General features: G+C 44.4%; 1 protein-coding gene across 1 annotated transcript in view; it reads right to left on the bottom strand.

The window, feature by feature from the left end:
* LOC121532273 (neural-cadherin-like) overlaps window positions 1–23,392 on the bottom strand; it is a 93,387-nt gene that overhangs the window by 59,138 nt on the left and 10,857 nt on the right. Inside the window, exons 2-7 of the mRNA XM_041838119.1 lie at window positions 15,394–15,591; window positions 13,460–13,685; window positions 12,851–13,055; window positions 11,394–11,505; window positions 10,228–10,477; window positions 3,703–3,845 (exon numbers count right to left, since the gene is read on the bottom strand). Coding sequence (XP_041694053.1) covers window positions 3,703–3,845; window positions 10,228–10,477; window positions 11,394–11,505; window positions 12,851–13,055; window positions 13,460–13,685; window positions 15,394–15,591 — 1,134 coding nt within the window. The remainder of the gene's footprint in view (window positions 1–3,702; window positions 3,846–10,227; window positions 10,478–11,393; window positions 11,506–12,850; window positions 13,056–13,459; window positions 13,686–15,393; window positions 15,592–23,392) is intronic.

The following is a 23,392-nucleotide window of genomic DNA, read 5'->3' as shown; positions in this document are numbered from 1 at the left end:
TCACAGTAGGTATGGTGTTCTTTGGATGCAACTCAGCATTCTACGTCCTCCAAACACGACGAGTTGAGTTTTTACCAAAAAGTTATATTTTGGTTTCATCTGACCATATGACATTCTCCCAATCCTCTTCTGGATTATCCAAATGCACTCTAGCAAACTTCAGACGGGCCTGGACATGTACTGGCTTAAGCAGGGGGACACGTCTGGCACTGCAGGATTTGAGTCCCTGGCGGCGTAGTGTGTTACTGATGGTAGGCTTTGTTACTTTGGTCCCAGCTCTCTGCAGGTCATTCACTAGGTCCCCCTGTGTGGTTCTGGGATTTTTGCTCACCGTTCTTGTGATAATTTTGACCCCACGGGGTGAGATCTTGCGTGGAGCCCCAGATCGAGGGAGATTATCAGTGGTCTTGTATGTCTTCCATTTCCTAATAATTGCTCCCACAGTTGATTTCTTCAAACCAAGCTGCTTACCTATTGCAGAGTCAGTCTTCCTAGCCTGGTGCAGGTCTACAATTTTGTTTCTGGTGTCCTTTGACAGCTCTTTGGTCTTGGCCATAGTGGAGTTTGGAGTGTGACTGTTTGAGGTTGTGGACAGATGTATTTTATACTGATAACAAGTTCAAACAGGTGCCATTAATACAGGTAACGAGTGGAGGACAGAGGAGCCTCTTAAAGAGGAAGTTACAGGTCTGTGAGAGCCAGAAATCTTGCTTGTTTGTAGGTGACCAAATACTTATTTTCCACCATAATTTGCAAATAAATTCATTAAAAATCCTACAATGTGATTTTCTGGATTTTTTTTCCTCAATTTGTCTGTCATAGTTGACGTGTACCTATGATGAAAATTACAGGCCTCTGTCATCTTTTTAAGTGGGAGAACTTGCGCAATTGGTGGCTGACTAAATACTTTTTTCCCCCACTGTATGTTGTGGTTTTTGGACAAATAACAAATTTCCACCAAAAAGCTGTTATAAATACAACAAACAAAAAAAGATGAAAAACAACAGCAGAAAAGACTCACCTTGATATTCTGGTCTACCTTATTTAGCACTTCCTTGAAATAACAGAATGCATCATTTCAATAAGACACATCTGTGGTGACTCCCTGGCTATCTGTTCTCATATTAACCTACAGCAGCCTGCCCTTTGCCTTATCTTTAAGATCCATGAGAAAGGGAGGACAGAGGAAAGGAGAAAAGAGGAGTACACTCCAAGTTGGGGGCTGGCAGTGTAGAAGCTGTAGATTGTGAGCTATGATAGAGCAACTGATGTGAAATTGAATTGAAAAGGTTGGTTGACAAATGTCACCTAGTCTGACAAATGTCCTGCTGGTTACGGATCAGAGGGTGAATAAAGAATGACAGATTGCACAGCCACAAAATACAGAGTACTCAGCAGAGAACGATTTTTCTATATGAGAGAATAAACGACACTGAACAAAAATATAAACGCAACATCAAATCAAATCACATTTTATTTGTCACATGCACTGAATACAACATGGGTAGACCTTACCGTGAAATGCTTACTTACGAGCCCTTAACCAACAATGCAGTTCAAGAAATAGAGTTAAGAAAATATTTACAAAATAAACTAAACTAAAAAAAAAATTAAAAAAATAAGTAACACAATAAAATTACAATAACGAGGCTATATTCAGGGGGTACCGGTACTGAGTCAATATGCGGGGATACAGGTTGGTCGAGGTAATTTGTATATGTAGGTAGGGGTAAAGTGACTATTCATAGATAATAAACAGCGAGTAGCAGCAGTGTAACAGGGAGAACAGTCTATGACTTGGGTGAATGGAGTCTTTGACCATTTTTTGGGCCCTCCTCTGACACAGCCTAGTATATAGGTCCTGGATGGCAGGAAGCTTGGCCCCAGTGATGTACTGGGCCGTACATGTAACAATTTCAAAGATTTTACTGAGTTACAGTTCATATAAGGAAATCAGTCAATTGAAATTGATTTCACATGATTGGGAATACAGATATGCGTCTGTCGCAGTGGAGGCTGCTGAGGGGAGAATGGATCATAATAATGGCCGGAACAGAGCGAATGGAATGGCATCAAACACATGGAAACCATGTTTTTGATTTATTTGATACCATTCCACCAATTCTTCTCCAGCCATTACCACAAGCCCATTCTCCCCAATTAAGGTGCCACCAATCTCCTGTGGTCTGTCGGTCACAGATACTTTAAATAAAAAGGTAGGGGCGTGGATCAGAAAACCAGTCAGTATCTGGTGTGACCACGATTTGCCTCATGCAGCGCGACACATCTCCTTTGCATAGAGTTTATCAGGCTGTTGATTTTGGCCTGTGGAATGTTGTCCCACACCTCTTCAATGGCTGTGCGAAGTTGCTGGATATTGGCAGGAACTGGAACATGCTGTCGCACGCGTCAATCCAGAGCATCCCAAACATGGGGCCCTGCATTACCATACTGAAACATTAGGTGATGGCGGCGAGGATCACTTCACGGTATCTCTGTGCATTCAAATTGCCATCGATAAAATGCAATTGTGTTCGTTGTCCGTAGCTTATGCCTGCCCATACCATAACCCCACAGCCACCATGGGGGCATTCTGTTCACAATGTTGACATCAGCAAACCGCTCGCCCACACGACGCCATACACGCTGTCTGCCATCTGCCCCGTACAGTTGAAACCAGGATTAATCTGTGAAGAGCACACTTCTCCAGCGTGCCAGTAGCCATCGAAGGTGAGCATTTGCCCACTGAAGTCGGTTACGACTCCGAACTGCAGTCAGCTGAAAACCCTGGTGACGACAATGAGCCCGCAGATGAGCTTCCATGAGACCGTTTCTGAGAGTTGTGCAGAAATTATTTGGTTGCGTAAACCCACAGTTTCATCAGCTTTCCGGGTAGCTGGTCTCAGACGATCCTGCAGGTGGAGAAGCCGGATGTGGAGGTCCTGGGCTGGCGTGGTTACACATGGTCTGCGGTTTTGAGGCCAGTTGGACGTACTGCAAAATTCTCTAAAATGACATTGGCATTATCTGGCAACAGCTCTGGTGGACATTCCTGCAGTCAGCATGCCAATTGCACGCTCCCTTAACTTGAGACATCTGTGGCATTGTGTTGTGTGACAAAACGGCACATTTCAGAGTGGCCTTTTATTGTCCCCAGCACAAGGTGCACCTATGTAATGATCATGCTTTTTAATCAGCTTCTTGATATGCCACACCTGTCAGGTTGATGGATTATCTTGGCAAATGAGAAATGCTCACTAACAGGGATGTAAACAAATTTGTGCACAACATTTGAAAGAAATAGGCTTTTTGTGCGTATGGAAAATGTGTGTGATCTTTTATTTCAGCTCATGAAACATAGGACCAACACTTTACATGTTGCATTTATATTTTTGTTCAGTAGATGTTGGGGGAACAAATGAAAAGCCCTGGATATACAGTAATGTAGTTCTTTGTATTTATGACTTCAATAACAAGCAGACTGTGCTTCTATTGAAATTGCTGCATTTTCATCAACCTTTGGTGTCAAAAGTATTGACATAGCATAAAATAAGTACAAAGCATTCCACAAACAGCATGGGGCTTATTCTGTTAATAAGCGAGGACACGTATGGGCTAAAATTATACCTGTATATTAGGATTGCTATGAAAGCCCAAGGACAAAAGAAAACGGAAATTATAAAATAACAAAATAAATGTCACCTTTCTGGCTGTCGATGACAAAGTTGCCCTCCTCGTTGCCAGCTGTAATTGAGTACACTATTCCATCACCGTCCGGGTCCTTAGCCAGTACTGTGGCAACGAGTGTGTTTGGGCCAGCGTCCTCGGAGACAAAGGTCCGATAGCTGGGAAGGATAGGAGAAAATAATTATCTGTACAACAACAATACAGACATAAGCACACAGGCATTAACACACACACACACACACACATCAAATCAAATGTTATTTGTCACATGCGCCGATTTAACAGGTGTAGACCCTTAATCAACAATGCAGTTCAAGAAATAGAGTTGAGAAAATATTTACAAAATAAACTAAAGTAAAAAGTAAAATAAAAAGTCACAAAATATAATAACAATAACGAGGCTATATACAGGGGGTACCGGTACCGAGTCAATGTGCGGGGGTACAGTATAGTCGAGGTTATTTGTACATGAAGGTAGGGGTAAAGTGACTATGCATTGATAATAAACAGCGAGTAGCAGCAGTGTAAAAACAAAGGGGGGGGTTAATTGATTAATTGTTCAGCAGTTTTATGGCTTGGGGATAGAAGCTGCTAAGGAGCCTTTTGGACCTAGACTTGGCGCTCCGGTACCGTTTGCCGTGCGGTAGCAGAGAGAACAGTCTATGACTTAGGTGACTGGAGTCTTTGACAGTTTTTTGGGCCTTCCTCTGACACTGCCTAGTATATACAGTGAGGGAAAAAAGTATTTGATCCCCTGCTGATTTTGTACGTTTGCCCACTGACAAATAAATTATCAGTCTATAATTTTAATGGTAGGTTTATTTGAACAGTGAGAGACAGAATAACAACAAAAAAATCCAGAAAAACGCATGTCAAAAATGTTATAAATTGATTTGCATTTTAATGAGGGAAATAAATATTTGACCCCCTCTCAATCAAAAAGATTTCTGGCTCCCAGGTGTCTTTTATACAGGTAACGAGCTGAGATTAGGAGCACACTCTTAAAGGGAGTGCTCCTAATCTCAGTTTGTTACCTGTATAAAAGACACCTGTCCACAGAAGCAATCAATCAATCAGATTCCAAACTCTCCACCATGGCCAAGACCAAAGAGCTCTCCGAGGATGTCGGACAAGATTGTAGACCTACACAAGGCTGGAATGGGCTACAAGACCATCGCCAAGCAGCTTGGTGAGAAGGTGACAACAGTTGGTGCGATTATTCGCAAATGGAAGAAACACAAAATAACTGTCAATCTCCCTCGGCCTGGGGCTCCATGCAAGATCTCACCTCGTGGAGTTGCAATGATCATGAGAACGGTGTGGAATCAGCCCAGAACTACACGGGGGGATCGTGTCAATGATCTCAAGGAAGCTGGGACCATACTCACCAAGAAAACAATAGGTAACACACTACGCCGTGAAGGACTGAAATCCTGCAGCGCCCACAAGGTCCCCCTGCTCAAGAAAGCACATACAGGGCCATCTGAAGTTTGCCAATGAACATCTGAATGATTCAGAGGAGAACTGGGTGAAAGTGTTGTGGTCAGATGAGACCAAAATCGAGCTCTTTGGCATCAACTCAACTCGCCGTGTTTGGAGGAGGAGGAATGCTGCCTATGACCCCAAGAACACCATCCCCACCGTCAAACATGGAGGTGGAAACATTATGCTTTGGGGGTGTTTTTCTGCTAAGGGGACAGGACAACTTCACCGCATCAAAGGGATGATGGACGGAGCCATGTACTGTCAAATCTTGGGTGAGAACCTCCTTCCCTCAGCCAGGGCATTGAAAATGGGTCGTGGATGGGTATTCCAGCATGACAATGACCCAAAACACACGGCCAAGGCAACAAAGGAGTGGCTCAAGAAGAAGCACATTAAGGTCCTGGAGTGGCCTAGCCAGTCTCCAGACCTTAATCCCATAGAAAATCGGTGGAGGGAGCTGAAGGTTCGAGTTGCCAAACGTCAGCCTCGAAACCTTAATGACTTGGAGAAGATCTGCAAAGAGGAGTGGGACAAAATCCCTCCTGAGATGTGTGCAAACCTGGTGGCCAACTACAAGAAACGTCTGACCTCTGTGATTGCCAACAAGGGTTTTGCCACCAAGTACTAAGTCATGTTTTGCAGAGGGGTCAAATACTTATTTCCCTCATTAAAATGCAAATCAATTTATAACATTTTTGACATGCGTTTTTCTGGATTTTATTGTTGTTATTCTGTCTCTCACTGTTCAAATAAGCCTACCATTAAAATTATAGACTGATCATGTCTTTGTCAGTATGCAAACGTACAAATTCAGCAGGGGATCAAATACTTTTTTCCCTCACTGTAGGTCCTGGATGGCAGGAAGCTTGGCCCCAGTGATGTACTGGGCGATACGCACTACACTCTGTAGCGCCTTACGGTCGGTCGGATGCCGAGCAGTTGCCATACCAGGCGGTGATGCAACTGGTCAGGATGCTCTCGATGGTGCAGCTGTAGAACGTTTTGAGGATCTGGGGACCCATGCCAAATCTTTTCAGTCTCCTGAGGGGGAAAATATATCGTCGTGCCCTCTTCACGACTGTCTTGGTGTGTTTGGACCATGATAGTTTGTTGGTGATGTGGACACCAAGGAACTTGAAACTCTCGACCCGCTCCACTACAGCCCCGTCTATGTTAATGGAGGCCTGTTCGGCCCTCCTTTTCCTGTAGTCCACAATCAGCTCCTTTGTTTTGCTGGCATTGAGGGAGAGGTTGTTGTCCTGGCACCACACTGTCAGGTCTCTGACCTCCTCCCTATAGGCTGTCTCATCATTGTCGGTGATCAGGCCTACAACTGTTGTGTCGTCAGCAAACTTAATGATGGTGTTGGAGACGTTTTTGGCCACACAGTCATGTGTGAACAGGGTGTATAGGAGGGGAATAAGCACGCACCCTTGAGGGGCCCCAGTGTTGAGGATCAGTGTGGAAGATGTGTTGTTGCCTACCCTTACCACCTGGGGGCGGCCTGTCAGGAAGTCCAGGATCCAGTTGCAGAGGGAGGTGTTTAGTCCCAGGGTCCTTAGCTTAGTGATGAGCTTCGTGGGCACTATGGTATTGAACGCTGAGCTGTAGTCAATGAATTCTCACATAGGTGTTCCTTTTGTCCAGGTGGGAAAGGGCAGTGTGGAGTGCGATTGACATTGCATAATCAGTGGATCTGTTGGGGTGGTATGGGAATTGGAGTGGGTCTAGAGTTTCCGGGATGATGGGGTTGATGTGAGTCATGACCAGCCTTTCAAAGCACTTCATGGCTACCGATGTGAGTGCTATGGGGCAGTAGTCATTTAGGCAGGTTACCTTCACTTTCTTGGGCACAGGGATAGTGGTCTGCTTGAAACATGTAGGTATTACAGACTCGGTCAGGGAGAGGTTGAAATTGTCAGTGAAGACACTGTTGACCTGTTTAAAGGTCTTGCTCACATCAGCTATGGAGAGCGTGATCACACAGTTGTCTGGAACAGCTGGTGCTCTCATGCATGCTTCAGTGTTGCTTGCCTCGAAGCGAGCATAAAAGGCATTTAGCTCGTCTGGTAGGCTCACGTCACTGGGCAGCTCGCAGCTGAGTTTCCCTTTGTAGTCCGTAATAGTTTGCAAGCCCTGCCACATCCGACGAGCCAGTGTAGTAGAATCCAGTCTTAGTCCTGTATTGACGATTTGCCTGTTTGATGGTTCGTCTGAGGGCATAGTGGGATTTCTTATAAGCTTCAAGATTAGTGTTCCGCTCCTTGAAAACGGCAGCTCTAGCCTTTAGCTCGGTGTGGATGTTGCCTGTAATCCATGGCTTCTGGTTGGGATATGTATGCACGGTCACTGTGGGGACGACGTTGTCGATGCACTTATTGATGAAGCCGGTGACTGAGGTGGTATACTCCTCAATGCCATTGGATGAATCCTGAAACATATTCCAGTCTGTGCTAGCAAAACAGTCCTGTAGCTTAGCATCTGCGTCATCTGACCACTTCCATATTGAGCAAGTCACTGGTACTTCCTGCTTTAGTTTTTGCTTGTAAGCAGGAATAAGGAGGATAGAATTATGATCAGATTTGCCAAATGGAGGGTGAGGGAGAGCTTTGTATGTGTCTCTGTGTGTGGAGTTAAGGTGATCTAGAGTTTTTTTCCCTCTGGTTGCACATGTGCCATGCTGGTAGAAATGAGGTCAAACTGATTTAAGTTTGCCTGCATTAAAGTCCCCGGCCACTAGGAGCACCACTTCTGGATGAGCATTTCCTTGTTTGTTTATGGCCTTGAGTGCGGTCTTAGTGCCAGCATCGGTTTGTGGTGGTAAATAGACAGCTATGAATAATATAGATGAAAACTCTCTTGGTTGATAGTGTGGTCTACAGCTTATCATGAGGTACTCTACCTCAGGCGAGCAATATCTCGAGATTTCCTTAATATTAGACATAGCCCACCAGCTGTTATTGACAAATAGACACACATCCCCACCCCTCATCTTACCAGACGTAGCTGTTCTGTCCTGCCGATGCACGGAAAACCCAGCCAGCTCTATATTATCTGTGTCGTCATTCAGCCACAAGTCGGTGAAACATAAGATATTAAAGTTTTTAATGTCCTGTTGATAGCATAATCTCAAAGATGTCTGTCTTTGTGTGGAGACGCACGCACGCACGCATGCACACACACACGCACACACACACGCACACACACACACGCACGCACGCACACACACACACCCACACACACACACACACACACACACACACACACACATATACACACCGTGTACTGTACAGACTGTATCAAGCACATAGTGAAAGCATCAGCAGCCTGATTAGAGTTATGAGCCTGGCTTTGCCTGCCACTTTGATTTAACCCCTACTCTGAGCCGGCCAAAGACAAATGATCATGTCTGCTGGGATGTTGAACTCATTGAACAAATGGGCCTTTCACATAGCCAGCCCACTCTGTGACAACAGTGATTTGCTTGCTGTGTGGTGTTGGAAACTGGGATAGCCAAGCCAGGAACAAGAGAGAATTAGACTGGTGAAGTGGGATGGTGGGGTAGAGAGGCTTGTTCAATTGTTTGGTTGAGGATTGAGAGAGGGAGAGAGGGTGGAGAGGGGGTTGGTGGGAAAGACATGCTTAAGGGGGAGGAAAAAAGGCTTGAAAGTGAAATGACACAGGCAGTAATATGTGGAAGAGAGAGAGAGAGAGAGAGAGAGAGAGAGAGAGAGAGAGAGAGAGAGAGAGAGAGAGAGAGAGAGAGAGAGAGAGAAATGATAGACAGGAGTATAATGTAAGAGGAGAGGCAGAGCTTGAGAGAGTAAGTTTTAGTTGACTCGTCAGCAGAACGCTAACCTGTGTGTGTGTGTGTGTGTGTTTGTTTGTGTTTGTTTGTGTCTCCGAGATGATTGATGATTTTCAGAAGAACGCTGATGGGCGATTCATCTCCGCCAGCTGTGACAGTCGCCGTGGCAACATGAGTGACCTGTAATCTGTCACCCGGCTCAAAGGGTGCTTTACATGCCTCCAGACGGGACTGCTCAGGCATCTCTCCGCTGAGTATCACTCCTCCTATCCTCAATGTATCTCTTTCTCACTGATCTAAGGAGACAAGCCCACACAAAACGTACCCTGTCTGCCTGTTCAGTCTGATACCTAACACTTAGACATGACAGGGCATCTTAGATGTGCTGGAACTCTAGCGATGGTCTCTGGCACATGACTGACAGTACAAGGCCTGAGTCACTCAGAAGAGTTCATGCAGCCAGCAGATGTAAAAATTGTCAAAACTGTCACCCGCCTACCGGTCAGCTTTCCGAAAACACCTTCACACCCTCTATACATGGTTCGTTCATTTTGATTCTAAGATACCTGTATGGTTTTACCCCTCAATTGGGTAGGGTGTAATCTGTGTGATGTTTGTTTGGTATAATTATGTGTGGTATATTAGTAACACATCTAGTCAAGTGTATCAATTGATCTTTTCAATCTGTCACTACTACTACCATTATAGAAGAACACCACCATGCAGCTAAAATGGGAGGACGGGAGAGGGATTATCCTGCTAAACTGGACTGCTGATGGAGGGGGAGGGGGTTGTAGTTCAATAATACTGGTCTACTGATGGAGGGAGAGGGGGTTGTAGTTGAATAATACAGTATATACTGGTCTACTGATGGAGGGGGAGGGGGTTGTAGTTCAATAATACAGTATATACTGGTCTACTGATGGAGGGGGAGGGGGTTGTAGTTCAATAATACAGTATATACTGGTCTACTGATGGAAGGGGAGGGGGATGTAGTTCAATAATACAGTATATACTGGTCTACTGATGGAGGGGGAGGGGGATGTAGTTCAATAATACAGTATATACTGGTCTACTGATGGAGGGGGTTGTTCTGTATTTTGTCATGTTTTAGGAAGGGTAGCTTCTGCTTTTGCAACAGCTAATGAGGATCCTAATGAAATCCTAAAGTATAGTATGGTCTACTGATGTTGGGGGAGGGGGTTATGGGGTTTTAGTCTACAGTAGTCTACTGCATATTCACTCACACAGTCTGGGAGAACTCTGGGGCCTGGTCGTTGACGTTAGCCATGCGGATGCGGATGGTGGCGGTGCCCGAGTGAGGCTCCTCCCCGTTATCCACCGCCATCACCACAAACTCATACAGGTGGTTGGGCCTCTCGTAGTCCAGACGGCCCGCAGGGAAGATGGTGCCGTGGGGAGAAATGCTGAAGTCTGGGCTTAGAGTGTAGTAGGTGAGCTCCGCATTCAACCCAGAGTCACAGTCACTGGCTAACACTGCAGGAGAGGTACAGGAGGGTTGTATTCATTAGGCACCAAAAGGAAGAAAAGGTACTGAAAACAGGAGGGGACTGGCTGAACATTTCCAATAAGAAACACTCATTTCTGTTTTTCGTAGAAAAATGTTTTACTATGGTGTGCCCAAATGAACACGACCCTGGTCTCTAAGGTCACAGTCTGGAGCAGAAATCTGATGAATCTGTTGGAATGTGTCGGCAGAGCTGCACGTTAGCACCTATTCATTACTGTAACAACAGAATGTAAGGAATGACAGCAGCAACTCGATATAAAATGTGATGAATAGAAACCGATCAATACATGCGTTAGATGTACAGGGTGATAAATTGTGACTCATTGTGAGCCTGTATAACCAATCTAAATCAGAGTAAAGAGTTCACAGAATGTTCTGTATTGTTGTCCAGAGACCAATGCTCGCACGCACGCACGCACGCACGCACGCACGCACGCACGCACGCACGCACGCACGCACGCACGCACGCACGCACGCACGCACACACACACACACACACACACACACACACACACACACACACACACACACACACACAGTTGTGTATTACTATACTTATGAGGACCTTTTGGGGACAAATAATTGATTCCCATTCAAAATCCTATTTTCCCTAACCTTAAACCTAACTCCAAACCACTTACCCTAACCCTAATTGTAACCCTAACCCTAAACCTAACCCCTAAGCCCAAAATAACCTTTTTCCTTTTTAGGATCGGCCAAATGTCTTCACTTGTCTGAATTCTCCTTGGTTTACTATTCTTGTAAGGACTTCTGGTATAGTAAAACTCACACACACACACACACACACACACACACACACGCACACACACACACACACACACACACACACACTAGGAAGAGAGAGCTGCATTCTCATCTTACCTTGCAGGAGAGAGGTTGCTGTGGTGACTGTCTCAGAGACTCCATCAACACTGTAAATGGACTGGAGAAATTCTGGGACACAGTCGTTCTCATCCGTTATCACCACCTGAACCTGCTCAGGGGAACAGAGAGAGAGAAGAGGGGGATGAGGAGGGAAAGATGGGGAAAGTTGGAAGGGAGGGAGACAAGAGGGGGAGGAGATGGGGAAATGAGAGACAGACAAGAGGGGGGGACAGAGAAGAGAGGGAAATAAATGGAAGATTAGCAAGTCTTTCATAACCCTAATCATTCTACATCTAGGAGACAGAAGTGGGACATTTTGGTAAGACTCTATATAAAATCCTGCGAGTATAATGCTTTATAACTTGTTATATGCACCTATAAGCCTTTATAATGTCTTATAACAAGGCTTATAATAGGTTATGTCTTTATGTATGCATTATGAGACGATAATAAGTCATTATAATGGGGTTATTGATGCTCATGACATTTTACCATGCATTATGACTGCATCATAATGCATAATACCCACAGGCTTTAAGTAAATTGTTACTGAAATGTCATACTGGGAGGAGAAAAACTAAATTGCACTTTAGTTTCTAAAGTTGTTCCCCAACAATTCCTTTATCTTCCAGCTCATGAGCTCTGCTTCTAAAATGGTTCCTGGCCTGTCTTTTTTGCAGAACTAGGCCCTTAGCACTGCACCCTTTCTCTCTCTCTCTCTCTCTCTCTCTCTCTCTCTCTCTCTCTCTCTCTCTCTCTCTCTCTCTCTCTCTCTCTCTCTCTCTCTCTCTCTCTCTCTCTCTCTCTCTCTCTCTCTCTCTCTCTCTCTCTCTCTCTCTCTCTCTCTCTCTCTCTCTCTCTCTCTCTCTCTCTCTCTCTTTGTCACAGTCAGAGTGTAAAGTGTGAAGTGACAGCTGAGTAATAGCACTGAAATAGCTGGAAAGGTTTCCTACAAGCCAACACTCTACATCCAGCAGACCCAGTCAAGCTTAAAGTTCTGTTTTCTATCTGAAATGGGGAGTGTGGGATAAATGTCTGACATGATAATTGGATGACAAAATCATTGACTAAATATTTGAGAAAATTTAAATAAATTCTGGTAAGCAGACTGACTTACAGACTGAATTCTATAGGGAGATGGCTGTCTGGTTTAGTCAACTTAATGGTTGTTATAGCTTTGCTCGACACCTCGTGACAGTCTTTACTATACATAAAACACTTACACTGAGACATATATAAGAAAGAAGTGTGACAAACTTGAGATTTAGGTGTCCAGATCAACCCTAGTTTCACAATGCCTTCCTTCCAAGTCTAGTCCTTCACTGGAACGAATGTGAGGAAGTCTGGAAATCAAGGCTAAACCAACCCCAACACACACACACGCACAGACACACACGCACACATCCCTCCTCTAACCCCACACCCACCCCTCGCACACACATTCCATCACTAACTTCTATGGCGCTGCTGAGGCCCCCTGGACCCTCGCTGGCCCTGACCATGAGGAGGTATCGTCTCTGGTCACTCTCATAGTCCAGCGTGCGGGTCAGGCTGATCTCCCCCGTTTCCTGCTGCATGCTGAACAGGCTGCTGGGGTTGATCAGCAGGCTGTAGCTGATTGGCTGCTTCTGGAAGGAGATGGCCATCACCACCAGGAAGCTTAGAGGAGACAGAAATATGTCATTAACAGTATGCTAATAGTGTAGTGCTATAGTTCTGGACCAAAATAAGTGACGTTGTGCCCGCTGTGGGACCCAGGCTGTTTTCTCTGATGTCGGAACATGTGATATTCTCATTAAATCCCTAATCCCCATACAGAGTTGAATTGCAACGTCTGTGAACATGTGTGCATGTGTGTGTGTGCATGCATGTGTGTGTGTGTGTGCGTGTGTGCGTGTGTGCACTTACGTTAACATGTTGAGTGTGTATACATCTAGCCTGGCCTCAGATCTGTTTGCTGTTATTGTCAAGCCATGTTTGTGTGATAGCACAAACAGACTGGCACTCAGGCTAGTGTACATCTATGTCATATGTGTATAAACCTTTACAGTCCCAGTACTCACGGCTGTCCCTCGGGGGTGTTCTCTGGTATGGAGATGGCGTAGGATGCGTTGGCGAACTGTGGTGCTCTTGGTCCTGCTATGACAGACACCATGGCCGGAACGCTGCGGCTGCCCAGTCTGTCAAAAGCCACCACACTCAGCAGATACTCCCTGTCTCTCTGCAGGGGGAGACCTGTGGTCAGGACGTGACCACTCTTCTTGTCTACAGAAAAGCAGCCATCACCACCTGTAAGGTACATCAATCAGGCAATACATATATTAATTAATCAATCAATCAATCAGATTTATTTGTAAAGCCCGTGTGTGTTGTGGCATTGATGTGAAAGGCATGACTTGACCTGATTTGACTTGACTAGATGAATAGACTGAGGGTAATATTTCCATCTTAATGTATTCATATACAGTAGCAACATCCTAATCCTAGTCTTGCTGTAAATCCAGGCATTAGAGTAACATACAGTAAGGCTACCAACAACCACACTGTATAGAATGAGGTCAAATGTAAGCCAACAGACCTTGCTGCTGCGCAAGAGCAGGGCTATCATCCTCTTTAGATGAAGAGTTAAACCTATGGAATGTTTGGAGGATTAAATAGAAAAACTCATATAAATCATTGTCAAATCTGATAAAACAATTCTTAGCGGGTGGTTGTTGGTTTCCATTTAGCTTGTACCACTTGGGGCTCATCTGATGTCAGTGCTTAGTTACAATTCAGCTTCAACATCTGTTTGAGGAGAATGAGAAAAGAGAAGGGGGTCAATCTACTCAAAGAGTGGTACTAGTTAGTTTGACTGGTTGTTTGGCGAGGGTTTTATCTGCAGTGGTAGTGCACTGAGTTAATGCAGGTCAGAGAAGAGTGGCAGATAGATTAGCCCACCCCCCACTCCCCCAATAAGATCACAAACCAGACCCCCCTCCGCAGCCCACAGGGACTCTACAGATACAGATCTCTTGGCTGGCCCCAGTGGTGTAGTGCTATTATATTAGGTATCGGAGCACCTTTTTTTTTTATTAGCCTACTGTATGATTTCATTTTAGAATATACATATACTACAATGCATAATGCAAATGTAACGACTGCCCATGCCTACACATAGTGGCTCAAATAACATTTTATATACCTTATTATAAATAAATCACTGTCAATCGTGAATGATAATTCTTCATGTTTTACAGGTGAAACGTTCATGAGTGTCACGGATTCAGCCGAGGCTGCTCCTCCTCCTTGCTCGGGCAGGCTTCGGTGTTCGTCGTCCCCGGAGTACTAGCTGCTGCCGATCGATGTTTCGGTGTTTGTCTTGTTTGGTCTTTATTGTTTACACCTGTTTCCCATGATGTTTTATTGTGTTCCCTTTATAACCCTCTGTTTCTCATTGTGTATTGTGCGTAATTGTTTTGGTCTTTGCGGCAGTTGCCCATGTGTGCGGGTCTTATTATTTCCTCGCTGTTTGAGGCTGCCTGTGTACTTTGTATTTTGCACTGCATCCAGTAAAGTTTCTGCCAGTAGCTCGGTGTCCTGCTCTTGACTTCGCCTACCGCATACACGTCGCTGTGACAATGAGCCATCTGCATGCCAACCATTTGATCCCAATCACTTTCATGGGATTATGCATTTTGATTTTATTATTCTTGAATGATGTAAGTAGCATATTTTGTTTCAATCAAAGCATATTTAGTCTAGTGGCGTGGCTGTTGAGTTCTGGCCGCATGAGGAAAAAAATGTAATAAGTAGCCAAATTACGTGGTGTTTTTGGTCTAACAGTAGAGCCTATCGTTATACTATGCTATTATATTTGGTTTGTTATGTAGAATCCTAATGAATCATTAAGTGATATTGCGAGACATATTGATTCAACTTGAATCTAAATTTAACTGGCTGCACTACACCCCTGGGCTTGGTCCACCGTGTGTGTGTCTATGTGTGCTTTCCGTACCATCGGCCAAAAAGTACTCCACCTCGCCACTGCTGCCCTCATCCCCGTCGCGGGCGAGGAGTGGGTAAACCAGCGCCCCAGGGGGGGCCTCGGAGGACACCACAGCTAGGTAGGGGTATGGCTCCATGGCCCACTCGGGGACATTGTCGTTGACATCTGTCACCCTCAGCTTCACCTTGGTCAGGTACCAGTCAGGCCCTTGAGGACAGGAGAGGAGAGAGATAGTGAGTCAATTGAAGAGACTAGACCAAATAAATAGAATCCTGTACTTCCTGCTTTACTGTCTTTTTATGGGTACACTCAATACCCAAGCCAGTCCACCCATCAAAGAAAATACATAACCACAGTATTACCGATACAGTTCTCTGATTGATTCTTGCTCTCCATGACTAAAGGCCTTTCTGGGAGTGCAGGATGGATGTCACAATGTCACAAGGGTGAGGAGGCGTTTCTTCACTTCAGGACAGCTACCAGCCCAGCAGACTTCCTGAAATCCTGCCTCCCCTGGGAGAGTGGCCCAGCCAGGAGCTGATCTGCCCTGACCCAGCAAAGCCTATGTGATCCCCCAAGAGCTTGGCGATAATGCCTCACGACAACAGACTCTTTGTCACCTGTACACTGCTACTGCCCTGCTCCTCCCACACTGGAATGAATAAGAAGATTCCTGCAATCCAATTATCACTGCAGGGAGGAAGAGAGTGTGAAAAGAGAGAGAGAGAGAGAGAGAGAGAGAGAGAGAGAGAGAGAGAGAGAGAGAGAGAGAGAGAGAGAGAGAGAGAGAGAGAGAGAGAGAGAGAGAGAGAGAGAGAGAGAGAGAGAGACTTGTGTTGTGCAATGTATGAGATGTGGATGTGGTGCACAGAGCTCAGTTGACTTCTGAAGTGAGCTGGAAATGGCTGAAGAGGATGAAACTGAAAGAATAGACAGAAAATCACATTCAAACAATGGGTATGCTGAATATAGAATCAAGAATGTTATGGCATTGTCAGGAAAATAAACAGTTTGAAGGCTAAGGACTTTCTACAGATATTGAGAGATTAAGACTAGGACATTGACATATTGACTCATCAAATGGCACCAATTAAATCCACCTCTATGAAACGATCACACTCTCCTCAGTTGTTCTTTGTTTTACCTTAGCAAGGTTAGGTAGCTAGATTCCCACGCACGTTTCCTCGGGGTCAAGGGTAACAGAGGATTTGTCTAAAACCTCCTCTGTCTGACTACGGGCTATAAACGTGTCTCCTGATCTTCGACAATCTAAACAACTGTTGCAGGAAGTAGCTACTGGCGTTCACCTTCACTGGTTTCCATGACAGCTGTTGTTTACCAGGGAGAAAGAGCTGTCTGCTCTGACCCAACTCTGACCCTCCGTCACTCACAGTCCATTACCTGGTCTATGATGTGCTACACTGTAGTATACTGTATACTGTATGAGTCTGTATGATCTGTCATTTAATTTATGTTCTCATTAGAATATCGCAAAATAGTGACATTTAACCATTGTAGTTATACTTCTCCTAAACTGACATATTAGTTATATGTCCCTTGTACTGACATATTCGTTTTGTCACTATAATGACATATCAACTTGTATTTTTTACTGTATGATCAATTTATGCGAGCTTACATGAATGGTTTGCATCCTTGGTAGCAAACCATTCATGTAAGCTTGCAAGATCAAGCTGGCTCACGAGGCTACAATTGATATTCTATGACGTCAAATTCCAGTGCACCAAAAATAACCAATATTTCTCATAGTGTAATAGACCTTGCCATATGAGGGTCAATAACATTTTCACTGTTGGGTTGCACAAACCAAATACATGTTGATAATGTATTTCAAAACACATTTCCCATTTCTTTACTGGGCTATACCTATAGGTTTAGCTGTCCAGTGTTTTGTGAAACGCAAAATACTCTGCACCCCGAGTAGCTAGCTGAGGCATGTTCTCCACTGAAACACAATAGCTCCAAAGTTTGTGACAGCTCTTAAAATGATTGTTAGAGCAACAAAAAAAATCTGGATCAAAAAGGGGCGTGGCAAGTCAAATCTAATTTTATTTGTCACATGTGCCAATACAACTGGTATAGACTTTACCGTGAAATGCTTGCTTACGAGGCCTTCACAACGATGCAGAGTTTTAAAATAATAATACATTAAAAATATGGCGCGGTCGGCCCGTCTGCGCGGCTGAATTTTAGAGAACATTTTAGGGACCCACGTCTTACCGGTGTAGAGAAATGTTTGCATTTTTAAGCCAATTTCCTGTAATTCTACAAATTCCTCCATGGAGCTGAGAGACATTTTAGCAGTTTTAAAGCTAATTTACTGCAATTCTACAAATTTTGTCATGCAGCTGAGAGAAAATGTTGCAGTTTTAAAACAAATTTCCTGCGATTCTACAGTACATCCTCTGCCATGGAGCTGAGAGGACATTTTGCAGTTTTAAAGCTAATTTCTTGCAATTCTATGCATTTTGCTATAGCTAATGCTATGTTCTATTTATACTGCCAAATTCATTGTTTTTGGAATTTTCAATTCTCCCTGACTGTCTATCTTTTATTTTGTTGATGGTTAATTCTCAAAGATTATATTATAAATATATATATATATATACTGTAGGTCCATTATCTTTTCTATATACTTTATAACTTTTTCACTGTTTGGACTTAGGCGACCCGTAAAAACACTCAGACGGCCCACCCAAGGATTTCAATGGCAGAAAAATCCCTGTTAGAGGGATAATAACTAAGAGGCAGAGGCTAGAGGAGATAATTAATCTAGTTTTGCTACCGGCGCTTTGAAGTCTGTTTGTGGAGAAAAGTTCTCGCGGATCAGATGATAGCTCATTTGGATAAATAGAACAGTATCATGGGGGCAGAGAAAATCATCAATGTTTAGATAGTATCTGTGGAAATGTCGACAGAGGCAGTTTACGCCAGCTACAGAGCTTTAAAAAAATTAATCCAGAATCCATTTATGCTGAGTAATGATCACAGATCTGTATTTATTTCAGATCTGGAAGGTCTAAGAGGCACTCTATCAAGGAAAAATCACTTTACATTTGGTTAAATATCGTTATGTTGTTACAAGCGGGGGAGAAAGTGCAGTGCTCCTGCATGTTTGTGCCTTTCCCAACCATGTCTCTTATAGCTAATTGTGGTGATGATTTTACAAGGCTGGCTTAATAAGCTTGTTATGTAGCGCCTAATCAGAGCCAAGCCACATAATTACAGACCATCAGGAGTAGAATGGTAATGAAGAGTGTGTCAAAGCCGACGTGGGTGTGTGTGTGTGTGTGCGTGCGTGAGGCTCCTATGATCTATGGAGCCACAAAAAGAGCAGTGATAAACACACTCAGGCTGAAACTCGCCTTACAGCGTCTCACCTGACTGAGACCAAGTGCTATAATCAAATGATTGTAATGAAGAATCAGATTTAAGTCTCCTCTGAATTTACAAAGCCCATACAAAGTATTAACCGTAGGTCAATCGGTTGAATAAGGTCTATTGTGCGGTATCTAATGAAAAATAGCATCTGCTAAATGGCTGTAATGAAATGTAATGTGATAAATTGGATAGCAGCTACAGTACATTGGGAGTGTCATAGTGTGCTGTTCCCTCCACTGTCTCCCTACAGGGATGTTGTGTTGTTGCTGCCTGATGGTAATCCTCTCCTTGGGCAGTAGCTATATAAAGCTGCTAAGTGGCTTGCTGGTATAAAAAGGTTTTCTCAAGTGCTCTTCTCATATACTGCCCACGGTACAAGGAAGGGTGTGTGTGTGTGTGTGTGTGTTCATATGTGCAGTGCAATGCACGGCAGAGAAGTTTAAGAGAACAGAGCAGTATAAGAGGACAGTACAAAGGAAACTGAACAACCTAAGTAGTCTATGGCACTACACGAACAGGTTAACAAAACACTACATGACAAAGCCTTCACACACAAGTGAATGTGATCTGGCATAGTACACAATACAGGACAGCACATGAAAACAGTACAGGAGAGAATTGTATTGAGATATACCATCTAATTACTGTAATTTCAAAGGCTCCACATAATATGGACGCCACGCTGAATTGCCTGCTGCTTCTTCTTCGAGCCCTTTGCGGGAAAAAGAAAACATGCAACAAATATATCAGTTGGGTACCAAATGAATAGAAATTGCATCTGCAAACATAAATAACCGATGGTGCATCAGATACCTTTTAGGCATGCTTTTTTGCAGTCTGTGGGTATAAAGTGAATTTCTGCGCAGCAGGGAAGAATTAAGACATATTAACCAAATGTTTGCAGTGTTAAAGGGGCCCTATTGTAAATCCCTCACTGTGAGCCTAAAGCACTGTGAGTCTGGACCAGTCAGCATAGGATCAACACACTGAAAGCTCAGAGGACTAAAATCTATTAAGTTCCATCCTCTGCACACTCTGTACTGTAGTGGCTCAAAGCTTCCGAGGTTCGGACACACACAGAGCTCCACAGACACATGCACACAGACACATGCACACACACACACAAACTAACACGCCATTTAAATGCAATGCATTGCTGACTAGGTGGAATGGAAGTTAATCTAAATTGCTTCACACATACGGAATATATATCTACAATATCCACTATAACAGAATCTAACGTCAAGTCAAATATTCTTTAGCCTTATCCTGCTCTCCCTATGGGGCTCTCCTTAGTGTCTTCTGTTGTGTGTTGCGATGAGAAAGGACACTAGCAGTAAGGAGATAGTAGTACACTTCAGGCTCTCTCATCCCTCCAGCTGTTATCACCACACTGGGCCTAAAGTGGATTGGGAACAGTGGGGAGTTTCTAGAAACACTATTCAACTCTAAGAAAATACTCTGTAAAAGCCTCTTCCCATCAGAGAGTCAGAAGAGGGTTGCGACTTTAAGGAGAGTAATATCTCTCTCTCTCTCTCTCTCTTGCTCATGGATACCTTCTCTCTCCTCCTCCCTTATTGTTCCAGTCTTCCAGGAAAAATGTGGACATTCCCAGGTCGGGGGCATCCCCCTCCGTCCCTTGCTTTCTCTCTCTCTCCCTCTCTCTCTCTCCCTCTCTCTCTCTCTCTTCACATTTCCAGATATCTATCCCCCTCTGTAACCAGAACCAGGGGTGTTGTTCATAAAGCAGAATTATTTTGGCCATTCACCTCTATCTGTGGCTGTCTGTTTGTGTTAGAGGCTTTAAGAAAGCTCACTCTCTATGCTGTGCTGCTGTGGTAGAGGGAGGGGTCATTTTTGTGTTATGATGGTGATGGTAGCTTTAGGAGGGTAATGATAAATATGGGGCCCATTTGGAGGATCCACTCTCAGCTGTGTTCTCAGGCCTAGAATGGGATCGTAATGAAGAGTAATGGGGCTGCTCTAAAAGCAGACGTGGCCTCTCTGGAACTCTCTGGAACTCTCTCACCCTCTGACCGACTCCAACACTGAGTCACTGAGAGGCCTCTACCAAACAAACACAAAACAATGGGCGCTAGCCAGCATGTACTGCCATAATCTCAGAAACCCAGAACCTAAATATTGCGTAACTGCATCAGCTAGTCACAGATGTTGGGAGAGACTAGTTCTGCCTATACCTAACTAACATAACGGGTGGTTAGCTAGCATGCTGCCTCTACCAAACCAAGACAACCGGCGTTAGCTAGCATACTGCCTCTACCTAACCAAGACAACAGGTGTTAGCTAGCATGCTGCCTCTACCAAACCAAGACAAAAGGTGTTAGCTAGCATGCTGCCCTACCAAACCAAGACAACTGGCGTTAACTAGTATACTGCCTCTACCAAATCAAACTTTATCTTTGAATGATATACATATACATATATATACATGTATTTCTGTTGTATTTTTGACTTTGTTTTGTTTTACCCCATATGTAACTCTGTGTTGTTGTTTTTATCGCACTGCTTTGCTTTATCTTGGCCAGGTCGCAGTTGTAAATGAGAACTTGTTCTCAACTGGTTTACCTGGTTAAATAAAGGTGAAATAAAATAAATTTTAAAAAATACACTACTGGAGCTCAATTAGACCATAGCTCTTGCTCCTCTGTCCCAGCAGTTATCTTATGTTGCAGTTATCTTATGGTGACCTCCATCCCTCTATCCCTCTTTCCATTTCCCAGTGTGGTGGTGATTGATGGGGGTGTCCAGGGAGCCCAGTTGCCTGCCCAGCCCAGAGTGGACAGGGCCAGGCAGGAGTCACTGAGGAGCTATACGGGCTTAATGGGAAAACAGTAAGAATGTATGGCCGAGACAGCGTTAATCTATCACCAAAACCAGAATCTGGGCAGACGTTGTTTAGATTCTAGGATGGACCAATCATTATTGGGCCTGCTGTTGTTGTATATAAGGAACAATATTGAGTCCAACATGGCATGGTATGTAGTGATATTACACAGTTGAATTGATCGGTATGCAAGTGAATGCAGAGAACTAGTGTGTGTCTGAGCTGCGAAAGAATGCTGTTGCCATCTCTCATCCCTCTCAACGCCTCACATAGCTCAAACACACACACACACACACACACACAGTGTGGTGCCAGGACAACAACCTTTCCCTCAACGTGAGCAAGACAAAGGAGCTGATTGTGAACTACAGGAAAAGGAGGGCCGAGCACGCCCCCATCCACATCGACGGGGCTGTAGTGGAGCGGGTCAAGAGCTTCAAGTTCCTCTGTATCCACATCACTAAAGAATTAACATGGTCCAAACACACCAACACAGTCGTGAAGAAGGCACGACAACGCCTCTTCCCCCTCCGGAGGCTGAAAAGATTTGGCATGGGCCCTCAGATCCTCAAAAGGTTATACAGCTGCACCATTGAGAGCATCTAGACTGGCTGCATCACAGCTTGGTATGGCAACTGCTTGGCATCCGACCGCAAGGCGGTACAGAGGGTACTGCGTACGGCCCAGTACATCACTTGGCTGGAGCTCCCTGCCATCCAGGACCTCTATACCAGGCGGTGTTAGAGGAAGGCCCTAAAAATGGTCAAAGACTCCAGTCACCCAAATCATAGACTGTTCTCTCTGCTACCAAACAGCAAGCGGTACCGATGCACCAAGTCTGGAACCAACAGGACCCTGAACAGCTTCTACCCCCAAGCCATAAGACTGCTAAATAGTTCACCAAATACGCTGCTGCTACTGTTTATTATCTATCTAGTTTCCTAGTCACCTATACCTACAGTATATGTACGTACAGTGCCTTCGGAAAGTCTTCAGACCCTGTTACGTTACAGCCTTATTCTAAAATTGATCAAATTCAATTTGTTCTTCATCAATCTACACACAATACCCTATAATGACAAAATGAAAACAGGTTTTTAGAAATGTTAGCAAATGTATTATATATAAAAAACAGAAATACCTTATTTACATAAGTATTCAGACCCTTTGCTATAAGACTCGAAATTGAGCTCAGGTGCATCCTGTTTCCATTGATCATCCTTGAGATGTTTCTACAACTTGATTGGAGTCCACTTGTGGTAAATTCAATTGATTGGACATGATTTGGAAAGGCACACACCTGTCTATATAAGGTCCCACAGTTGACAGTGCATGTCAGAGCAAAAACCAAGCCATGAGGTCGAAGGAATTGTCCGTAGAGCTCCGAGACAGGATTGTGTCGAGGCACAGATCTGGAGAAAGTCACCAAAAAATGTCTGCAGCATTGAAGGTCCCCAAGAACACAGTGGCCTCCGTTATTCTTAAATGGAAGAAGTTTGGAACCACCAAGACTCTTCCTAGAGCTGGCCACCCGGCCAAACTGAGCAATCGGGGGAGAAGGGCCTTGGTCAGGGAGGTGACCAAGAACCCGATGGTCACTCTGACAGAGCTCCAGAGTTCCTCTGTGGAGATGGGAGAACCTTCCAGAAGGACAACCATCTCTGCACACTTCACCAATCAGGCCTTTATGGTAGAGTGGCCAGGCGGAAGCCACTCCTCAGTAAAAAGCCCATGACAGCTCGCTTGGAGTTTGCCAAAACG

This window comes from Coregonus clupeaformis, chromosome 19, assembly GCF_020615455.1.
Source record: "Coregonus clupeaformis isolate EN_2021a chromosome 19, ASM2061545v1, whole genome shotgun sequence".
Lineage (NCBI taxonomy): Eukaryota > Metazoa > Chordata > Actinopteri > Salmoniformes > Salmonidae > Coregonus > Coregonus clupeaformis.
The sequence above is the reverse complement of the archived record's forward strand: the minus strand, read 5'-3'. Positions and strand labels throughout refer to the sequence as shown.